The sequence below is a fragment of the Haemaphysalis longicornis genome, unplaced genomic scaffold (assembly GCF_048455015.1).
Source record: "Haemaphysalis longicornis isolate Haplotype H1 unplaced genomic scaffold, Haemaphysalis longicornis Haplotype H1 scaffold_13, whole genome shotgun sequence".
In the NCBI taxonomy this organism is placed as follows: domain Eukaryota; kingdom Metazoa; phylum Arthropoda; class Arachnida; order Ixodida; family Ixodidae; genus Haemaphysalis; species Haemaphysalis longicornis.
The window spans coordinates 95026123-95048136 of NW_027526233.1; the positions used below are offsets into that span (position 1 = coordinate 95026123).

A 22014-nucleotide genomic window follows, 5' to 3' on the forward strand; every position below is an offset into this window, starting at 1 on the left:
AGGGGAGGACTGCACTGGCCGCGTCTTTTTTCTGGGAGGCCCCTGCTTCTTTTGAGGTGGCGACAAAGTCTTCGTCACGGTTCCCGCCTTTCTCAAAGTTTGCTCAGAGATTCGCTCCTTTAGCGAAACCTTAGCGCGACTGACCGTGTATGAGTACTCGTCGGCCTCTTCTAAGTCCTTTACGAAGGTGTCAAAGTCGAGAAGGTTCTGAATGAGCCCGTCAAGCTTTCGAAGTTGATCCTGTTTTTGTTCTGCCTCCCGGCACAAATCCATAAGCATACTCATATTCGGTGTTGACGATTGCAAGGCACGCACAGTTGTACTGGCTAATTCAGTTATGTCCGCCCGGAGGATGACCCGCGAAATTCGAAGTCTTTCTACGACCTGCCAGTCATCAGAACCAGGGAGCGCAGCGAACCAAGGGTCGGGATGGTCCGATGGGTGGGGCTCATCTCCTGGTTCTAGGCGAGGGGTCTGCGTCCAGCACGCAGCCATGGCAGGCACCGTTCAAGGGTGAGGCCTCCGAAATGAGAATATCCGACGTACCTGAGGGCACGCACTACCTCGAAGGCGTTGCGCTGTGAAGTCCGCTAGTCCGTCGTTCCCGGGTTTCACGGCACCAGAAATGTTATGGAACGGGACGCAGACGCGAGGCCATGGCTGAGCCGGACCGAGTTTATTCGCTCCCTTCTCCTCTAGCCGATAGTAATGATAGTAAGCGGATAGCCGCCTTTGTCCTCTTCCTCTTCCTTCATAATTCCGCAACAGGCACCTCCAACTTTGGAGGCATTTTGTACCTGTTTACACGGGTGGACTGAACATTTTCTACAAGAGGGTGGTGTTTTGTATCTCACGATGTTTAAGGGAATATGAATTAGCATAATTAATTACCAGTGAAGCTGTTTAATCTTGAGCTACTTTCGGTGGCGTTAGCTAAAAAATAAAAATAAAAAGAACTGCGGCACCCGTAAAGGGTGCACCACCTAATATAGGATATTATAACAGTGAAGTAAGCTTTGTAGACGACTGACAGTAAGCTGATCGGCCTATAATTTTTCAAGTCCTTCATGTCGCCTTTCTTATTGATTAGGATGATGTTCGCGTTCTTCCAAGATTCCGGTACCATTGCAGTCATTAGGCATTGCGTATACAGGTTTGCCAGTTTTTCAAGTACAATTTCTTCGCCATCCTTCAAGAGGTCTGCTGTTATCTGATCCTCACCAGGTGCTTTGTCCCCTTTCATTTCTTTCAAAGCCTTCCTTACTTCTTCGGTCGTTACTGGTGGGATCTCTATCTCCTCTGAACTACTGTCTCGTTCGGCATTATCCTGTATGTCCCGGCTACTGTACAGATCCCTATAGAACTCCTCGGCCACTGTGACTGTTTTATCCCTATTTGTGATGACATTGCCTTGCTAATCCTTAAGTGCATACATCTGATTTTTCCCCACGCCAAGACGTCTCTTCACTGCTTTCAGGCTACCTCTGTTCTTTACAGCGTATTGGATCCTCTCCATATTATACTTCCGTATGTCAGCTGTCTTACGCTTATTGATTAACTTTGAGATTAACTGTCAGTCGTCTACAAGGTATTTACCAAGGTAATCGCTAACCGAATCTCTGCAACCTTACATTTCAGTCAACCTAAAGAACAAGCAGGGTTCCGTAAAGGTTATTCAACAATGGACCATATTCACACGATCAATCAGGTGATACAAAAGTGCGCTGAGTATAGTCAACCCCTATATATAGCCTTCATAGATTATGAGAAAGCATTTGACTCGGTCGAAACCCTAGCAGTCATTCAGGCATTACGGAACCAGGGGGTAGATGAGCATTATGTGAGAATACTAGAGGATATCTACAATGGGTCTACAGCTACCATCATCCTCCATAGGGAGAGACGCAAAATACCTATAAGGAAGGGTGTCAGACAAGGAGACACAATCTCTCCAATGTATTCACAGCATGCTTACAAGAAGTATTCAGAACGTTGGATTGGGAACAGGTGGGAGTAAGGGTTAATGGAGAATACCTCAGTAACCTCAGATTTGCTCATGACGTTGCATTGCTAAGTAACTCGGGGGACGAATTGCAAAGCATGCTTTCCGCACTGGGCGAACAGAGTAGAACCGTGGGCCTGAAAATTAATATGCAGAAAACTAAAGTAATGATCAATAACCTCGGGACAGCACAGCAGTTTGAGATAGGTGGCGAGGCAGTGGAAGTGGTAAGCGAATATATCTACTTAGGCCAAGTTGTGACCCCAGATCCCAACCATGAGGCAGAGATAATTAGAAGGATCAGAATGGGGTGGGGTGTATATGGCAGACATTCTCAGATAATGAATAGCAGCCTGCCATTGTCGCTGAAGAAGAAAGTGTATGACACCTGCATCTTACCGGTACTCACCTACTAGGCAGAAACTTGGAGGCTCACTAAGAGGGTTCAACTTAAATTGAGAACGACTCAGCGGGCAATCGAGCGGAAAATGATAGGTGTAACATTAAGGGACAAGAACCGAGCGGAGTGGGTCAGGGAGCAAACTGGTGTTAAAGACATATTAGTAGAAATTAAGAAGAAGAAATGGACGTGGGCAGGGCATGTAATGCGAAGGCAAGATAACCGCTGGTCATTAAGGGTAACAGAGTGGATCCCTAGAGAAGGCAAGCGTTGCAGGGGGCGGCAGAAAGTTAGATGGGCAGATGAGATCAAGAAGTTTGCGGGGATAAATTGGTCACAGTTGGCACAGGACCGAGATAATTGGAGAATAATGGGAGAGGCCTTTGCCCTGCAGTGGGCGTAGATAGGCTGGTGATGATGATGATGATGAACAGTGAAGTAGGCTTTCGAGCTTGTTAGAGAGTGAGCACAAGGGGCGTACGCGTATGCGCACCTTTTACTACACCATTTCAATGGTACTTGAATTTTTTGGATTCTACAAGGCAAAACAATTGGCGCAGCTTGCAATAGTGGTGCAAGGCTGAAGAAACAGCATAGTTTGGGGTTGACCTAGCTTGTTTCCCCCTTGGATATTATTGCAGTGAGGGGGGAGACCCTGGAACAGCCTTGTAAAATCCGGTTAAACGTGCGCTCACCCCTCCGCGGTCATGCTAGCTCTGCAAAAACATTGCAAAGCTTAGCAAAGATGACCAAACATACCAACACCGAAAGAAACTAGGTCGACCCCAGCTACGCTGTTCTTTTTTTTTTGTAACTGAACACTTATTTCACACCGTTTCAACACCCTACAGAAAGACAAGCGTGTTGCACTCAGTAAACACCCTTTTGGCCACACGACCATAGTCTTTTAAATTTTGAAGGTTCAAATTGGTGTTTCACGTGCCAAAGCTAAACTTGGGCCACGAGGTGCATCGCTTATAGAAGCGAGTGATCATTGCATACGAGCAACTATTTTTTTGGTGTTTGAAAATTTTTTGCAAGTAGAGAAGTATATGAGGGGATGTCTTGTTCTTTACAGTGCTATCATCCATCTAAGCATGGCCTTATTTAATGAACAGCTGTAGACCTTTTCCACACAATTTCAACACCCTAAGAAAAATCAAAGGTGTTGAAGATGATCAACACCCTTTTTTCAGACAAAAAGGGTGTATAGCTAGGAAAAGGGTGCTACGATTCAAGAAAACAGGTGTAAAGGACTCCCAACACCCTTTTTCCACTTATGCTACATCATGTTTGGCTAAAAGGGTGAAAAAAGTTTAGTGTGACCACTCACGCGGAGCCAAAAAGCTATGGATCGCGCGGGGTAATGGTGTATTCTACTTTCGTTCAATGCTCTCAAATGCTCCCCCATGGCCTGCGAAATAGGCGTGCTTTTCGCATCCATTTGGGTCGGGTGAGTCCCAGCCTGATTGAGGTTACACAAACGTCTGCCGCATTTCCGATGCTGCACTGGGTTTTTTTCTATTCCTGTAAGAGCTATACCCCTCGTGCACTGCCTATAGGGGCGCCACTGAAATCCCCCTAGTGGCCCGGTTTTAGAGCAACCGCGGTAGGCTTCCGCCCGTTCCATACTGACGCCGCCGCTTTTGGGGCACATTCACGACTGATAGTCATCGCTTGTATGCGTTAGAGATACGTATTTATGTGGAGCATTCACTCGCTTCGCTAATGTGGTGTATTTTCGAGAGTGTAAATGTTTCTGACGCACTCTTAGTGGGGTACATTCGGCCTTTCTAAATGCCAAGTGTATATTACAGGCCGTAGTCGAGAAACCGGCGTATGCATGAAGCTGATTGTAATTCCTCTGCCGTGACATTCACGAAGTGTCTTCGTAGGCAGCATTCCTCAGATGGCATTGCACGGTAACAAAACAGGATGTAAACCCGTTGTGCGTGCTTACATAAACCAGCAGAGCACTCATACGTCCCACAACACCAGTCCCACTTGCCAATATCATACCTCAAACATTGATCCCTCCCTGTACAAGTCAATGGCGCCTGAACTTCACGAACATTGTACGCACGAATTACGGTGGATAATGCAACATTATACTTGGCAATCAGCACACGACCACAAAATTATGTCGGCATCGTCTTGTCGTGAGGTGAGCACTGCATACATTCATCTGCTACACATATCCCCCGCGAGCAGCGTGAAACGAGCGTATAGAGTAATTCCTCCGAGGAATAAACGCTTCTTCGAAATATCGCCAAATGACACAGGGACCCGGCAGCCGGCAGTGTGTAGCACAAGCTGGAATCAGAGGTCCTTATTAGATACCACACTCTTCTATCGACACTGCTTATCGCTTGTGTACTCAATACCCTGTATACTTAAAAAAACTCCTCCCTTGGGTGATGAGCTGTGCGTTGAAGGATAAAAACGAAAAGAAAAGGGAATGCGCAATTTGTGTCCGGAATTACAAACCAGTTGATTACCTGATATCGCTTCGCATTTCTACGCAACAATTGTTATGCCCCCCCAACCTCCCCCCCCCCCTGCTGCCCCCGCCCCCTCCATGTCGAAATGCAATTCGCATCTAGTGGGTCCGGACAGTCATGCTTGACTTAAATTTAGTCGAATGGCTTTAGCAGTTCCAAACCTTCACTGGTTTTTTTTTTCATTCTGGTACAAACTATTCTGTTTCTTGTAGACGTGAAGACTATTTATTTTTTGAAGGTTTTATTACCTTTCGTTTGTTCTAGCTATAAGGCGTGGGTGGGGACATATTAAACGACGCGCAGCCTCGGAATATACTTAAAATTTGTGTGTGGCATATATTTTCATAAGAGGCGCAAGGTAATGCCAGGTATTGGGTAATGACATCCCCGAGACAAGTTTTTACGAAGTTTATATTCGAAACAACGCCTCATTGGTTGTGAGCGCTGCGAAGTGAAACAAACCCTTCACTGTGCCAGTATTTTGTCCAAACGAGGCGACAATAGGTATTACTTGGCGTTTAAGCGAGGTGTTTAAAGGGCTGAACGACGGAAAATAACAAGGTGCTTCCTGGAACGGCAAACTTAAGCGAAATAGAACCAAAATACTTCATGAGCCCTTATTAGTCATGCAGCGCTCAGCCCGCATGTGCCGCGGCGAAGCGGCGGTGGGCGGGGCAGCGATCGCGAAGCCCGAGGCGTATACAGCTGGCACTAGAGCTTGTTATGTAGTTAATCTGTCGAGTAGCCCTCCAAGTACATCACGTTGACATTGAGACCGCCGGAAACCGTTCTCAAAAACATTTCTCGCAAGGGTCCCCTTCCCGCCCGGGAGGAGGCTTGTGCTTTCTCCGGAGTGCCAAGACGTAAAACGATCCGAGGCCGCAGATAGCGCAACGTGATTCCGCACTCCACTCATTTTGTAAGACAGAGCGACCGTGGGAGACCAGATCAAGTGTTTTCACAGACGAACCACGCTTATCCGGCTGATGCCAGTCCATTTCACAAGGGATCCCCGTGAATTCGGCCTGGTTGTTCGTTTCAGGTACTGTTGGACTGGGCTTCTTATAGTGCGTATTGCTTTAGGGCGATAGCCTTAGATCTGTGTGTTTTATTGAACGCGTGAGACGCAAAAACATGTACGGTTCACCAGCTCGTGGGAAATATTGCCGAGCTTTATGCGAGCCGGGGATCACGCGCCAAGAGACAGCCAGCGTGCGGGAAGAAGTTTGAAGAGGGCCCTGAGAAGCGGCTTTCAAAATGAGCCGGCTTGAGATGTAGAGGCTCCGGGGAGGCGAACAGGTGGCTCCTGGCGATGGCGAGTAAGGGGACCGAGCTTCGCTGAGGGCTAGGTTCGTAATGCAAATAGCGCAAAGCCGATGCACTAAGTAATGACAGCAGACAGAGCGTGTCCTGTCTCCAACGTTATCTTGGTCCGTCACTTTTCCGGTGTTTGCATTATGAACCACTGCCAACTTGCCCACTTGAGAGTCCTGCTCCTTGTACAGTGCTGATGGGCACGGCCGCAAACTTCATTAAAAGATCAACAGGGGATAACACAACGTTCGACTGCGCTTTCGCCTTCCCATTTTTGAAAATTGTAAGCGTCCTCCGCATTTTACGGCCCTCTTTGCGAGTTTCTCTAAGCGTTATGAGCTCTTTCAAAGTGCTGTAGGTGTTGCGAACGGGTGTACAGAATACCGGACTAACCAGACGACGCTATCGATCGGTGCGGTGTGTGCCAATTACGCATGGTTTGGGAGGACAGGAACTGTTCCTGTAATTTTGTGTTTTTGTTATAAACAGGGGTCACAGACATACCCTCTGTGGCGTGTAGTCGGCTGTTGCGATTCAGGAATCGCTTGGCGCAGATTCGCGAATAGGCGATTCGACTTTAAGCGAATACTTGATTCTGCGCAAAGCGGCGTCAGGAACAGCTAAACTGGCGGAAGGGCGGACACTTTCTTTAATTTAAACGCACTGCACAGATTTTATATTTACTTGTTGTATGCCAACGTTACTACATGGGATAATTGGTGAACATAACTAGTTAACAATCCATCTAGTAACCTTGGTAAAGCAGTGCATTTGAAAGCCGATCAATTTCATCGCAAACTCAACAGTTATACAGGGGCGTTGCGATTCGATGTTTTAATGGGTTACTGTCTTTAATAGGGCCCCCCGAATACTACCGTATCTTTTTCTTTGATCCTATGATTGCTGAATATATAACTATAGGTTGACCTAACTATCCATATCTTAGTTGCAGGTGCTAACGAATTACTCAGCAAATGCTGCACACGCTTTGAGAGAAAAATGTTATGAAAGGGATTAACCCTGAAACATTGGCTATTCATCATCTACGAAGGCGACGTCGGTTTAATGTTCACTAAAATTACCTGTTGATTACATACATGTTCCGAAAAAGGCAACACCGCAAAGACTTTTTCACGAAAAATATACGTTTAAGCAACGCAACTTTCATGACGACTTTTCTAGCAAAGAGGTTCTACCAGGGAAGACGTTTATCGAGATTTCTGTTTGCTTGGGTTGAATTATGTTGTGCATTTCTGCCCCAAATAAGAAAAAGGGAGAAACTCAGCGTGATTGATGTTCCCAATGATTTTCCGGGGACACAATATTATTCACTAAAAGCAGCAATTGTTGTCCCGCTGCTGTAAGCTATGACAAGTAAACTGGCAGAAGTCTATAAGTCCAGTATGTGGCTCCGAGCTTCCAGTCATGCTGGCCACAAATATGAAACCGTACCCTGTTCGCAAGAAGGGCTCTTTATTTCTCCGCCATAATACGAAGCTGCTAGCGTTTTTTGCCCCATTCACAGTGAAAAACACTTCGCTTCGCAAACATCGAACGCGAGCGACGCGCTGAGCAAGTGTTTTGTGAAATGCTCATTCACGTTTTACTTCCGCCAGGCAACCCCATGGGCTTAACGCTGAAGTAGGAGACATTTGAGCTTGCATCTTTTAAGTGAACGATGCACACCACGGGTGCTCTCCATCCGGGCAGCAGCAATGTCTCGCAAAATACAGTTTTTCAACAGCTAAAACATCAAGCGCACGTGGGGTTTGGACGCATGATTAACAGATGCGCGCCTACTGATGAAGCAAGATCAGGCTTCTCCTCATTCACTGGTATTCTGGTGGTCAACTGCTCGCTCTTGTCAGCTACAGCACACCCCAGGATATCTTCCCTTGCTATCAGCAGTAAATACAAGTGTCGGAAAAGCAGCATCAATTTTAAGAGTGCCTGCAGCAAAAGCTTTGAAAACGTCCAACTTCAAGCCCAAATTACAACGCAGTTTATTTGCAGTAAACCTTTCCTTTTGTGTTTTATGGGGCTTATTTGCTTTCGTCGTTGACAGAGGAGCCTAAAAGTGCTTTCGCACGCGTTTCTGTCTCCCAAAAAAACTTTACAGCTACATGTAACATTACCATAAATATGAGTAGTTGAATTAGTACATAGAATCTTATATAAAAGCTGCGTCGTAAACGGTGCGCTAAAACCAGGCACGTGAACCTGACACCCCGAAAAAATGAAGGCCGCAAGATTCCTTTGGGTACGCTGTGAGGGTGTGGCATTTAGCGCCACTCGATACATTAGGATAAAAATAGTGCCTTTCATCCCACCTATAACTGAATTGATCCAACAGAGTTTATACCGAAGTGTTCTGCTACCTATCTGGTGGCACGGTTCCCCAAATATTATCGCGTGGCTTCTCCAGCGTGTTTGGACGCAAAAAATTCTTTATTCGCAATTATTATTAGAAATGTGTACAAACTTACATGAGTGGATAAGTTTCGGTGCACTTGTAAAAATCTTACTTAAGGCGGGGTTAAAATGCAGATTACGCCAGGTAATATGATCTATATGTTCCACATTGTTAAAAAGGTATCTGAAAAATAAACCGTGCGTACTGAAAACCACGTGTTTGGAATTATCCGTTTTGTCTATTTCATGTCGGTCTCCGTTTGAGTGAGCCCTGAATAGCTGGGATAGGACTATCATGAGCGACGCAGCGGGAGCAGGCTGAGGCGTCTGTGACGGCTCACGTCATTGGTCGGAAGCCGCGCCCGTGCATCTACGTCTTGACTGAAATCGAGGCAACGTGGGCATATTTGAAACGGGCAAACTCAGAATGTCGCCCCTGAGAAATCTACAGTCGTTCGGCGTCTCTAAGCAACGTACCGCTATTTTCTGTTTCAATGCACTGTAGCTGCGGTAATTAAATACTGTTTGAACTGGCGAAAAGCCCCCGAAATGGCGGCAGAAAAATACCGTGAAATGTGACACCGACGAAGCACCATGCTCTGAAAGCGTAATAAGCCTGTTCACCTTTATCCACGATCGAGGTGAGAGGGAAGTTACAGTGAGGACGGTGCTTGAGTATGCCGAATCTAGTAATTTCAGGTTTGCAGAACTTGATATAATCAGTATTTGGTGTGAAATCTCGCAGAGAACGCAAGCGACATAAAGATGGCGATGTATCTGCTTACTTGGCTGCAAATTTCAAAACGATTGTCGTCTGCCGCCTATGCTATGTAACTCCCGCTCCTTTTTCTTCCGTCTGCCGCTCCCTATCGCTCCTTCTAAGCTTACTATAATGGAGCTTTCTTGATTTTGCCTAAATCATACCGTGTTCATACTTCCGGCGCACCATCAAGAAATTCTCACCATTAGAAAACGGTGGAATTCGACTTTTCCAAGCACGAGATGGCATTCAAAGACTTGGCTAAACTCCAGATGAGTGAATTCTGGCGTCGGCGGGATAAGCCGCAATTAGGGGTTGGCATTGCCCCCTCCTAAAGAAAGTTCTTTAATTCCAGACCATCTGGAAATAATAGATTGAATGAGTTCCACTGCAACACTCATACGGTGATGAGACTTTGAAGTGCTTGAAAGACTTTTAAAGACTAAAGTTGCCTTGAGGACCCCGCTTTTGGGCTAGACTGTTGGGTTATTGAAGCAAACATGCGATATTTTAGACAGGAAGCACCATTTGCAGCCGCATCATTCCATCCTACCGAGGAATGGTTTAGGCGAATCAACAAACCTTGAATTGTAGTGTACAACTCTGTGGAGACTGCAAACCAGATGGTTTTGTGTTTAGTGCTCGTGCTTTGTCCAGACACAGGTCACTGTGTTTAAAAAACCGTATTTCAGTCCACAGCGAAAACCCTTCTTTAAAATACCCCTTAGCCGACAATAACGCTTCGCTACGCGGTTAATGAAGGAAGGTTTATTGATTGTAGAGTTTAACGCGCCGACGCAACGCAGGCGATGAGGCGCGCCGTAGTGGAGAGCTCCGGATTAATTTTGACCACCTGGGGATCTTTACTGGCGCCGAAATCTCGTACACACGGGCGTTTTTGCTTTTCGCCTCCTTCAGAAAAGCGGCCGCCGCAGCCGGGAATCGAACCCGCGACCTCGTGCTCAGGAGTGCAACGCGTTAGCCACTGAGCCACCGCGGCAGGGTATTAATGAATGAAGGCCTTCCTACCAACAGTATTTGTTGTAATGCAATATCATTATGATACATTATGTTCGTTATGCATTGTATTTGTCGTAGTATATTATAACTCGTTGCATACCAATCGGCGGTTATTTTTGTAGTCCCAGTTTGGGCTACCGAAATTCGGTATTCTTACAATATTTTTGTTTTATATCTCGGCAGCCGGGTGTTATGCAATGCTCTTGAACGCGTCATTGCATTTTACATTATTGATTTATGGTTTGCATAGGTCGATTTACTGTTTAACGGTACGCACTTTTTCAAATGGAAATATAATTTCATAACTTCCGAAAGAACGCTGTTTTAGAATATCGACTGCAGTCTTACTGTTCAAATAACAGCGGGTGTTCATTCCGTGTATTGTTCGTTAAAAGGAAACGGTCATGAAGGTAACTAGGGAATATAATGAACTTGTCGTTATACTTTCCTGGTATTCCCTAGTTCTAATAGTTCTTTTTTATTTCATTTCAGGGTCAACAATGAGTCCTACAAAAATAGGCCCAATCCTCATCATTGTTATGTCTTGTACCGGGACATACTGTAACGAAGTGGAAAGGCAGACTGCTCTAGGAGCTGTATCAGGAAGGAAGCTGAATCTACTGAACACTATCGTGGAAGAATATATCGGAATACCTTACGCCAAGCCACCTGTGGGAGACCTCCGCTTCATGCCTCCCGTCCCAATGGAACCATGGGAAGGCACGTACAATGCAACGCAAACGCGGACGGGATGCCCCCAAATCCCCATCCCGGGTATCTGGGCGGGTGAAGTGACGTACACCGAAGACTGCCTACACCTCAACGTCTGGACATCGCGCCCTCCAATGAATGACTCAGAAGCAAGTGCACAGTTATCTCCTGTACTGGCGTGGATTCACGGAGGCGGGTTTTGTCTCGGAAGCGCGGCATACGACAACTACACCGGATCCATTCTGGCTGCAAAGACGGGCTTTGTCGTGGTCTCCATGAACTATCGCCTCGGGGTGCTCGGATTCATGGACGCTAGGTTTCCTGGTGCTCCCGGTAACATGGGGCTAATGGACCAAAACTTAGCCCTTCGTTGGATACAGAAGAATGCCCGCTTTTTCGGCGGCGATCCAGCCAAAGTCACCCTGTTTGGAGAGAGCGCGGGAGCCATGAGCATTAATTGTCACCTGCTCTCCCCAATGAGTGAAGGACTTTTCGCTCGGGCAGTTCTACTTAGCGGTACTATGTACACTATCGATTTCTACGACACACCGGAAGAAAATTTTGAAAAGGCCGAGCGGCTTGCGGAGCGAGTAGGTTGCAAAGAAAGGGAAATGAATCTCACTACGCACCCGGAGCAGATCATCAGCTGTCTCCGAAGAATACCAGGGGACGAGATAACCAGAGCGGCAATTGCTATGACGGAACCCAAAGCATTTCCTTTCTTGCCCACCTACCGGAATGAATATCTTCCTCAAGAACCAAGACTAGCCCTGGACAACGGGGTTTTTCTTCCGGTTGACGTAATAGTCGGAGTTGTTTCGGATGAGATGTCCGCTGTGTTTCTATATCCTCCAGCCTACGATTTCTTGCAGGAAAACCTTGAAGGACTAGAACGGGATAATGTGACAAGTTTTCTCGAGAAGGTCATCGGTTCGTTGGAAAAAACTGCGTTACCAGAAGCCTTAGATCACTATTTAGCCCGTGCAAAGGATGCGAGCCAAAGAGCTTTGGTGAGGCAGTACCTCGACTACTTCTCAGACAGAGTCTTCAACTGCCCCACACGTTATTTTGAGAGAAAGCACGCTTCAGGTGGGGGTAAGGTGTTCTCGTATGTTTTCAACCACAAGTACCACACGCCGGCTCTACCGTCTTGGATGGGTACGCCGCATTCTCTAGAACTGCCGTTCCTGTTCGGGTTCCCACTGGTTGCTGACACCAACATCGGGGACGAGCACCATGCGATGAGTGATGCCTTCATCAAGATTTTATCGTCCTTTGCTGAGCAAGGGTGAGTGTGAAACGGCTGAAAATGTTTGGTGGATGAATGCGTTGTTCCAAAGTATGGCCAGGGGTAGAAGGTGCATTTACCAGCTGTGCCGTTTGCACATAACATAGCGGGAGTGTTGCGTCTGTTTGTTGCTGAGTAAACAGAAAGATGGTTGTCCGATATAACTTTTATTATAAAAAGAAATTAAAAATGAATACCAATTTTGTACCGTGATGCCGTCAGGACTGGTATGCAAAACATGCTTTTTGAAGTCTCCCTGGAATCAAGCTTTGTTATTGGAGTTGCCTGACCATGGTGTTATATTTCTCAGGCTGCACACACGTGAGAACTCTAATGCAACACAGCTATAAATGTCAATACCCCGCAACGGCTTATTTTGAACAGATTAATTTTTCCGTGGGAGTGATTTGCGCTCCTGAATTTGGCCAGGGCGAGTTAGGACTCAACAGATGCTACATCCATGGCACGTATTGGGTACTGGTACTTGTAACATGCTAGTGAATGATGATAGAAAAATAGATAGGTAGAAGAATAGATAGATAGAAGAACAGATAGATAGAAAAGTGATAGTGAATTCCCGGCTCAAATGAATTCAGTTGTTGTGATGGGAAAGTTTAGAATCAGGTGCAACTGAGCAGGCTAGTTACGTTTGAAGTACGATATTAGAAGATGCAAAGATATTTCAGCACAGCATATTGAGCTATGGGCTATTCATTAACACTGCTTCAGGTGAATATTCACGACATTTGTTGCCGAACAGGCACAGGATACCAAACATGGGAAACAATAAAACTCAGTTTTTCCTTACTGATCATGCTGCCATCTTGTGGGATGTGCAGTAGCTAGGCAGCTTACATGCAGTTACGGGAGTTTTCTAAAGAGCAACCTAGTGCTAGAGGGTATAAAGAGATGGATCAAACCAGCTAAGCCATAAGAACAAAATATTGAAATATTAGGAGAAGAAGCGAACGTGTTTAGCATAAAAGTAAGATTTACTCGCGTCATTAACCTTTGTCTGACCATCACCAGGGGAAACTACTTACAGTAAAAACTCAAATTACGATGTCCTACTAGTAACTAACTGGGTAGTTGAAGATGCTCTCAATAGCATGGAAATGAGAAAAGCTGCAGGAGGCGATGGGATAACCGTACATTTTTTGATGGAGGAAGGATACATTGTACTGGAAAAACTTGTACTCGTTTAGGAATGCATTAAGACTCAACAAGTGCCTATAGCCTGTAAAAACGCCGAGAGTTTTCTGATTAAGAAGAAGTGAGATCTCAAGGACCTGAAGAACCTAACGCTAGCAATAACGTAATCCGCACTTTGGCTTGCGAAGCTTTGATCGACCGTGCGCTTCGGCGACTTCGCTTAATCTGTGCGGCAAGCTGAATATGCGTGCGCGACGGGCACGCTTGTGGAAAATATAAGATTAGTTAAGTGCACAGGAAGAGTTACGGAAGGCACTCAGGCAATGAAGGATCAATATCGGTCAAATGTGTTAGAACAAAAGCACGGCAAGCACTATTCCCGCAGTGCGAAATCGCAGTCGCAGCCGTGCACACATTTACGAAGCAGTGAAGCTGCGGAGAGCAACTATGAAAAGGCTTGAGAGAACCTTAGTTGAGAGAACATTACTTCAGAGAGTCATTGTTTTGGGTCGTCTGTTTCTCAAAAACTCAAAACGTGCGCAAAATGGGGTTAGCAACTCAGTTCAATCATTATTGCTACATTGTGAGCGGCTGAAACATGCCTAGATCCCTGCGGTTAACACAGCGTGAGGAGTAGTGACGATGAAAGTGGAGAGATTGAAGGGCGCGCGCGCACGGCATATTCGCTTTGGTAATGAAACCACCCTACGTTTTTGAGGGAGAAAAGAGGAAATGCTAAAGTAGCGGTAAGCGCTGAAACACGGAGGGAGCGCGTATGAATTACCGGTCAATTAGCAGGGTCTCAGCCCGGGGGGGGGTGGAGGAGAAGGGGGGGCAGGGGGTATTTTTGTGTCAGAACGTTGCCTGAAATTTTCTGAGTGCTGTATTTGCCCCTGTCCTCTCCACATTTACCCATGTCTTTTCGTCCACGTTCTACACACTCCACCTTGGTATATTTCTATGGAAATACAAAATCAGAAAATCAGATGAGAAAATGAAAATGGAGTGACGTTTATGTGCGCGCGATCTTTCTTTTTAGGTTTCTTCCAACAGAGTGTAACACCTCTAAAAATATTTCGCTCTACGCAACTGTTAGTTAGCGTATGTTATAAAAGTTGAAACAAAATTTGCTATCATTATTTGTCTTTACACGCCCACTCTTCTTCCTGCTAGGACATCAGTTGCGCCAAATCCAAATTTAAGTTACCTTTCTCCTTGTATCTTTTTTCTTACCGGTGAGCGAGCTGTTGACAACAGCGGGTAGGTTTTTTTTTTTTTTTAAAGTCGTTCGAACCGAATTAATTCCTTGCAGTGCACCGGGAAGCTGCCGTATTTGCTCGCGCCTCGACAACCCGCGAAAACAGCGCATCGTCTCGCGTCGGCTGTACTCGCGTATAGCGTACTCAGAGAGACAAGCGGCCGCTAGCGTCGAGTGCGCCTCGTAGCTGGCGTAATCGTTCGAGCACCGGCCGTCTGCGCCAACCGCGTATCGTCTTCGGATCTTGGATCGGATGGGATCGTTTCTCGCCTACTCATAGTCGAGCAGCCGGGCGAATAGCGTATCTCTTCGCGTCGGCCATACTCGCGGAGCGCGTACTTGTGGAGCCGACTGAGAGCCTGCCGCTGGCGTCGTGACCATGAAATCAGATGTGCGACAGCCCTACACGCTCGCCGACCGTCCCCAGCTATCTTATAATTAGCTCTGTTTGTCTCCGCAACTCTGAGCGTCTTCAGCTTCTCGCATTGCGGCAAGGCGTGATAGGAATTACGCCAGCAAGAGGAGAGCGTTACACTTCTCCCTCGCGTGAGGCCGCATTGAAAAGGGCTTTGGGGACAGACGACGGCACCAGCTCGATTCGTGATTCTAACGCCACATCACGCGTCTGACTCAGAGATTAAGTAGAGAAGTTCGCAGCAGTGGGGACCAGTTGTGGTGACACTCCGCAAGGTGTGACGTCGTCCGGGGTGGCGTGTTTCCGAACGTATTTAATAAAAACTTCTGTGCACGTGTTCAGTTTAAAATTACGTCACAATATACTTTAGGGGTGTATACCAAACGCTGAAGTATAAATTGGGGCAGGTAAATTTTCATTGCACTGGGCCTTAAATAATTGACACGAATAGTCCAATGTTTAAAAAACTCGGGCTTTGTATATAGAATAAGTCTGAAATTGTAATACTGTAATACTAATACTGTAATGCTGCATACTTACAGTGTAATAGAATAATAGTGTAAGAGGGAGAAATTCTGATGGGTGTATTTTTCAAAATTGGAATGCCTTTCTACGGAGTAAACATGCGAAGTAACATTTGACATCTGCCTGAATGCAGCCGTACGGTTACAAAGGAAATCTCCGCAGCTTTGTCAGAAACTCCGCAGTTGAAGAAAAATTCGTCCTGGTCCAGGAGTCGAAAACGAGACCATCGCCTATCTAGTGCAGTCACCCTACCAACTGAGCTAACCCTGAGGCTAGTCGTTTCTAGCACGAGAGCGAATTCATTCACAACTCGGAGTGAAGGGCAGGTGCTAATCAAACAGATTTAGGGGAAATCCCCGAGGTGGTATGAGTTTCGGCGAAGGAAAACTTGACATTCACCTTAATGATGCCGTACGGTTACACAGGAAAGCTTTGCAGCTTTCTCAGAAACTTCGCAATTGAAGCAAATATTTGTTCTGATCCAGAATACAAAACCGGTACCATCGCCTGTCTAGGGCATTTGCTGAACGAACTGAGCCAATTTTCGATAAATGTTTGCTTAGAAGAAACTTAATCCATATTGGGGATTTGTGCTAATTCTCCACCGAGAGCAAACATAGTTTCGTTCCATCCACTTAAGCAAAACACAAAGTAGTAATGGGGAGAGGGACTCTAGGGCCGCAGCGGCCAACCAAACCCACACATTTCGCGATTGGCAGAACTGAGCCAGTAAAAAGGCAAGCCGTTGGCCTTTACAGAACGAAAAAGGCCTCTAGGCATCAGGGGAAAAAAGGTGGTAGATTAGATGTTTTTTGCAATCATATACAGGGTCGAACAAAGGGGAAGGCGCGTCCCCCATGCTCACATGACTTTTCTGAGACCGCTCGTAATATCGTTTACGACGTTGTTGTGTAATTGATAAACGCAGGGTCGCCTAGAAGTTTCGGATAAAAAGCATGACGCACGCTAAAAAAGGTTATGCGGCTCGTCATGCAACCCTTCGGCTACTTTTTGTTAGGGCGGTAAATGTTCGGAACTAACCCTTACAGCTGAACGAAATACCCCTACTGTCTGGGTGTGGGCGTGCATGACGTCATCAGAACACGACCAGGCTCGACATTAACACTAACGAGCGGCCAATCAAGAAAAATATAAACGGTCGCCGGTATGGAATGCATGTAACATATTTGGAGGAGGTTCCTTTGGGATTCGTACAAATATTTTAGGGTCTTATATATACCAACACATGTCGTCGCCGCGTCCACACGGGGACTCTGAGAAGGTCGTTTTCTTTTCCCGGGATCTTCGGCATGTTGCCGATGCTCAAGATTCCCCCATTGCTTCCGTTACCTTTTCCAGCCATACCCGCCGCGGTGGCTCAGTGGCTAAGGCGTTGCGCTGCTGAGCACAAGGTCGCGGGTTCGATTCCCGGCCGCGGCGGCCGCTTTTCTGATGGAGGCGAAAAGCAAAAACGCCCGTGTGTACGAGATTTCGGCGCACGTTAAAGATCCCCAGGTGGTCAAAATTAATCCGGAGCCCTCCACTACGGCGCGCCTCATCGCCTGCGTTGCGTCGGCGCGTTAAACCCTACAATCAATCAAATCAATTTTCCAGCCGTGTGCGGTGTGTGGGACTCATAAGCAAATTGATAAATAAAAAGCAGCGCTAAGGGAACGCACAAGTTCAGACGGCCCCATCCCAAATTGATGCTTCGACACAGTAGTATCGTGATAGCAAATGCGGGTAAACGGATGTTGTTTGAGACGTAACCGAGAAGCGAGGCTTCGTGGGCAATAACCAAGCGGAACGCTCAGCTGGTGGGAACACAAAGGTTAGGAGAAACGCCCTTTAAATCTAACCTATTTCTTTTAAGGTTGTAGCAATTTTTTTATAACACACCATTTTGTTATGCAATAACGGTGTTACACCCAGCGTTGAAAAAAGGAAGATGGTTTCTGGTCGACCACATGCAGCTATATGCAGTATACGTCGGAAGATAAAAGGCCAGTAAAAGGCACCTTGATATTGGAGTATAGACACTGTGTGCATTTCAGTTGACCTGCATATCATTACTCTCAATATGAATGAGAGTATGAAAGTAGCGCAAATATTTTCAATCGCGAGTATCTAAACGTGCACGCCGCGACAAAACTCATCCGCTGTTCTGTAATTCTAGACGCGTCCTAATTTCGCCGCAGGACGTATAGGCTGCAAGAAAAAGAAGCTGAATATATGTACAAAGATAAATTGATTGATTTATTGACGGATTGATTGATTGATTGATTGATTGATTGATTGATTGATTGATTGATTGATTGATTGATTGATTGATTGATTGATTGATTGATTGATTGATTGATTGATTGGCTGATTGAGTGATTGATTGATTGATTGATTGATTGATTGGCTCATTGATTGATTGATTGGCTGATTGATTGATTGATTGATTGATTGATTGATTGATTGATTGATTGATTGGCTGATTGATTGATTGATTGATTGATTGATTGATTGATTGATTGATTGATTGATTGATTGATTGATTGATTGATTGATTGATTGATTGATTGATTGATTGATTGATTGATTGATTGATTGATTGTGAGGTTTCTCCCGCCGACGCTACACAGGCGACGAGGAGCGTCGTAGAGCGCTCCGGATTAATTTTTACTCCCTGGGCATCTTTAACGTGCGTCAAAAATAAAAACACACCGGCCTTTTCGCTTTTCGTCTCCATCAGAAAATCGGCCCAAGCGGCCTCGAAATCAAACCCGCGGGGACAAAAATTAATTCACCACGAGTGAAGTTTTCGTGTAGAGATTCCACGTGTCTGTAGACATTCTCCCATTAAGCGAACGGCTCGTTTCGGTAATCAGAGCAACCAATAGACGTGCCTGTCGCATTTTGCAACCAGTGCACTTAGATAGCGCAGCCGGACAATTCCCCAAATATACTGCTGGCTTCAAAACACTGCGGGAACCAGTGTTTGCAGCATAAGTGACAGAGCGTCACAGGAAGCATGATTTCGCTGACGGGACAGAAGGAATCCAGTTCTTTCGCCACAGAGGAGCGCATGCGCTCAAATCATCAGTACACCGTCTGCAGCCACCACCAATAGATCGCGCCGCTGTGACTGATTACGTGACAGGCACGGGTGCGGCCGCTGGCTGCGCACATTGTGTGTCGCTCACACGGTCGCTGCTTCAAGAACGCCGAGACGATTGCAAGGACTGAATCCCGGCGACAATTTGTATTGTAAATTAGACAAAAATGAAAAACACGTGAAACCAGATTTCATTAGAACACGCATCAGGCAGCTGAGACTAGAGATAAGAGCACGCACGTAAAAGCAGGAAACATACCGTATCATTTCCTAACCCACAAGTAAAAAACTAACAAAGATAATTTCTGTTGGTTTCTTCAAAAGATAAATTTATTATCAAACAATATTGGTATCAATAACACAATGTAACAACCAGAAACAAGTAAATAATCGCAGCGCCCATCTTTATCATCATCATCAGCAGCAGCCTACTGGGGTCCACTGCAGGACGAAGGCCTCCCGCACTGACTTCCAACAGCTGTGGTCCTGCGCTGCCCGATTTCACCGTTCACTCCCGAATTTCTTTATATTTCTTCCCTTCGATTAATTAACGACCTTCCTCTTCTTCTAGGTCCATCTCTTCGTATCCACTCTGTTACACTAATTGTCCACCGGTGGTCGGTTGTCAGTCCGACTCAAGACATGGCCAGCCCAACTAAATTTATTTTTCTGTGTTTGAACTGTTATATCTTCTACTGTAAATCTCTGATCCAGGTAGCGGGTTGAGGGTCCCTGAGTGTTACTCCTAACATTATTCATTCCATGACTCATCGAACCGAGCTAAGTTTGCTTTCTTGTTGTTTAGTAAGGCGCCACGTTTTAGCTCCTTGTGTCATAACCAGCAATATGCACTGGTTGTAGATTTTTCTTTTCCGTGACAGGGGTAGCTTACTTTTCATTATATGGGATTGCATGCCGTGTGCTCCCCAACCCATACCTATTCCGCACCGGATTTCTCTCAGCTGGTAGGGGTCAGCACTAACCATCTGTCCGAGGCAGTTATCTCCATTTCCTTCGCCGGGCGTTTCCTTCCTGAATAGCAGAAGGCTTTTTTGGCGTGCTCATACCTCATTAACTTGGATTTATTCATATCTATTTTTAGCCCCATGGCCTTGCTTTTTTATGGTAGTTCCTGAAACATTGCTTTCATTGTTTGCAGTTGTTCTGCAGTCTTGCTCAGCAATATTATGCCGTCCGTCAATCTAAAATATCTCAAGTATTCCCTGCTTATCCTTAATACCATGTTTTCCAAGTCAGGCTTTCTAAACACCCACGCGCGACATGTTGTGGATGGCTTTGGTGAGATGGTATCTCCCTGTCTGACTCCCTTTTGGATCGGGTATTTATTGCTTTGCTTGTGGAGGGTTATTCTGCCCGTGAATTCGTAATGCTTGTGTTCGAGAAGTCTTATGTTGTTCGCTTCTGTTCTCTGGTGTTTTAGTGCTTCTAAAACGGTTGCGGTGAGAGCGGAATCGACTGCTTTCTCGTAATTTATAAATGCTATGTGAAGGAATTTATTGTACTCTGCGGATTTTTCTATCCCTTGTCGGACGACATAGGTTTATTCCATGGTTGAGTACCCTTTCCTGAACCAAGCGTGCTCCCTGGGTTGTTGGGAATCTAGGCTGTCACCAATGCGGCTAACTATAACTGCGGTAAAAAGCATGTACCCAACCGTGAGCAGGCTGATGGGTCTGTAATTCTTGAGATCCTAGCGATCTCTCGCCTTATGAATCAGGATAATGTTTTTTCAGGCTATGGGCATTTCTTGAGCCTTCAAACATTCCGGAAATATAACAATTTTAAATGCAGGAAGACGTCCGTGAACCAGGCTTCGTCGCCTCTGTCATGCGTGTGGTAGCGATGGCGGTGAGCGGCCAGCAAAGGTTGCGGCCTTGGTAAGAACGATAAGAAGCTGAGGGCAAACGTATCTGGTTTACTGTATGCCGAAAGATCGGCCGAAGAAATACAGGAGCACTACCCTGCTAGGACAAGTTACAGTACAGGACTCTAGCTGAGCGACAGCATGTATTCGCTGCTGCAAAACGAATGCGAACTAATCACAGACGGACCGCTTTTATACACAATTGCCGTAACGGCTCCACGGCTTCCAAAATGCAGCTGTGTACATGGCCCGCAAATTGTTCAGACACACAGAACACCCTTTCTGAGTTCGTGAGGGCAGGCTGTAGTGGGGCTACACAGAAACGTTAAAGGCCGCGCAACTTTCGCAGTTCTTTTGTGCACACGGCCCGCAAATAGTACAAGCACACACATCACTATTTCCAGAGTTCGTGAGGGGCGGGCAGCAGCCGCTGTCGCTGAGTCTGAACAAGGGGGAGAGGAAGTCCCTGCCACGTCGGCCACTTGCCTTGGGAAGTTTCAAATTTAGGATCTCTTGGCTTTCGCTGGAACGGGTTGAGTCACCGCCAGATAGATGCCCAGGTGGAAGGCGCACCTAGTGGTAGGCTTTGCAACAATGCACAGCTGCACTGTGCTAAGCTTGCAGTACGCGCAAACAGAATAGTGGCGCGCTCAGTCGTAACAACAGCAAGCTTTTCCTGTACAATTTCTCCTCGCTTCTTCAAAAGATCCATGGCTATGCCTCATCAACTGCAGCTTTTATTATTTTAATGCGTTCGAGAGTCTTTTCTGGCTCCTCTTTAGTTACAAGTGGGACATTACAATGCAATTTGAATTTGTACGCATAGGGGTTTCCTCGGGTCTAACGTCGCTGGCATACAACCTAGTGTAGAATCGTTCTGCTACCTTTATTATCTATTCCAATTTGTGCGTTATATTACCCTGTTGGTGTTTGTGTGGGTACATCCAGTCCCAGCCGATGGCTAGCTTTCTCTTATCTGTTTTCAAGCTTCCCTGTATTTGCAGCGTTTCCTCGATCAGTGCCATGTTAGATGCCCAACTGTCGTTTGTGTTAGCGTATTTTGTTACAAAAGCGACAGAGGCTGAATACTAGCATGTACCGACACTTACAGAAAGACAGAATATTTCAAGTTGAATAAAAACAAAAAATAAAAATACAAATACATAAAGTTATTGTAATCAATTGATTAACATGCCAGGGAAACAATGGTACGAAAGCATTCCTTTCAAGAATGCAGCAATATACGGCGCAAGGGTGGTGTTAGTGGC

The 22014-nt window shown here is 46.0% G+C and overlaps 1 protein-coding gene across 1 annotated transcript in view; it reads left to right on the top strand.

The window, feature by feature from the left end:
* The first annotated feature begins 5789 nt into the window (after positions 1-5789).
* Positions 5790-22014, top strand: part of LOC144164415 (acetylcholinesterase-like) — a 34304-nt gene continuing 18079 nt past the window's right edge. The window contains exons 1-2 of the mRNA XM_077694942.1: positions 5790-5945; positions 10902-12408. Coding sequence (XP_077551068.1) covers positions 10910-12408 — 1499 coding nt within the window. The 5' untranslated portion in view covers positions 5790-5945; positions 10902-10909. The remainder of the gene's footprint in view (positions 5946-10901; positions 12409-22014) is intronic.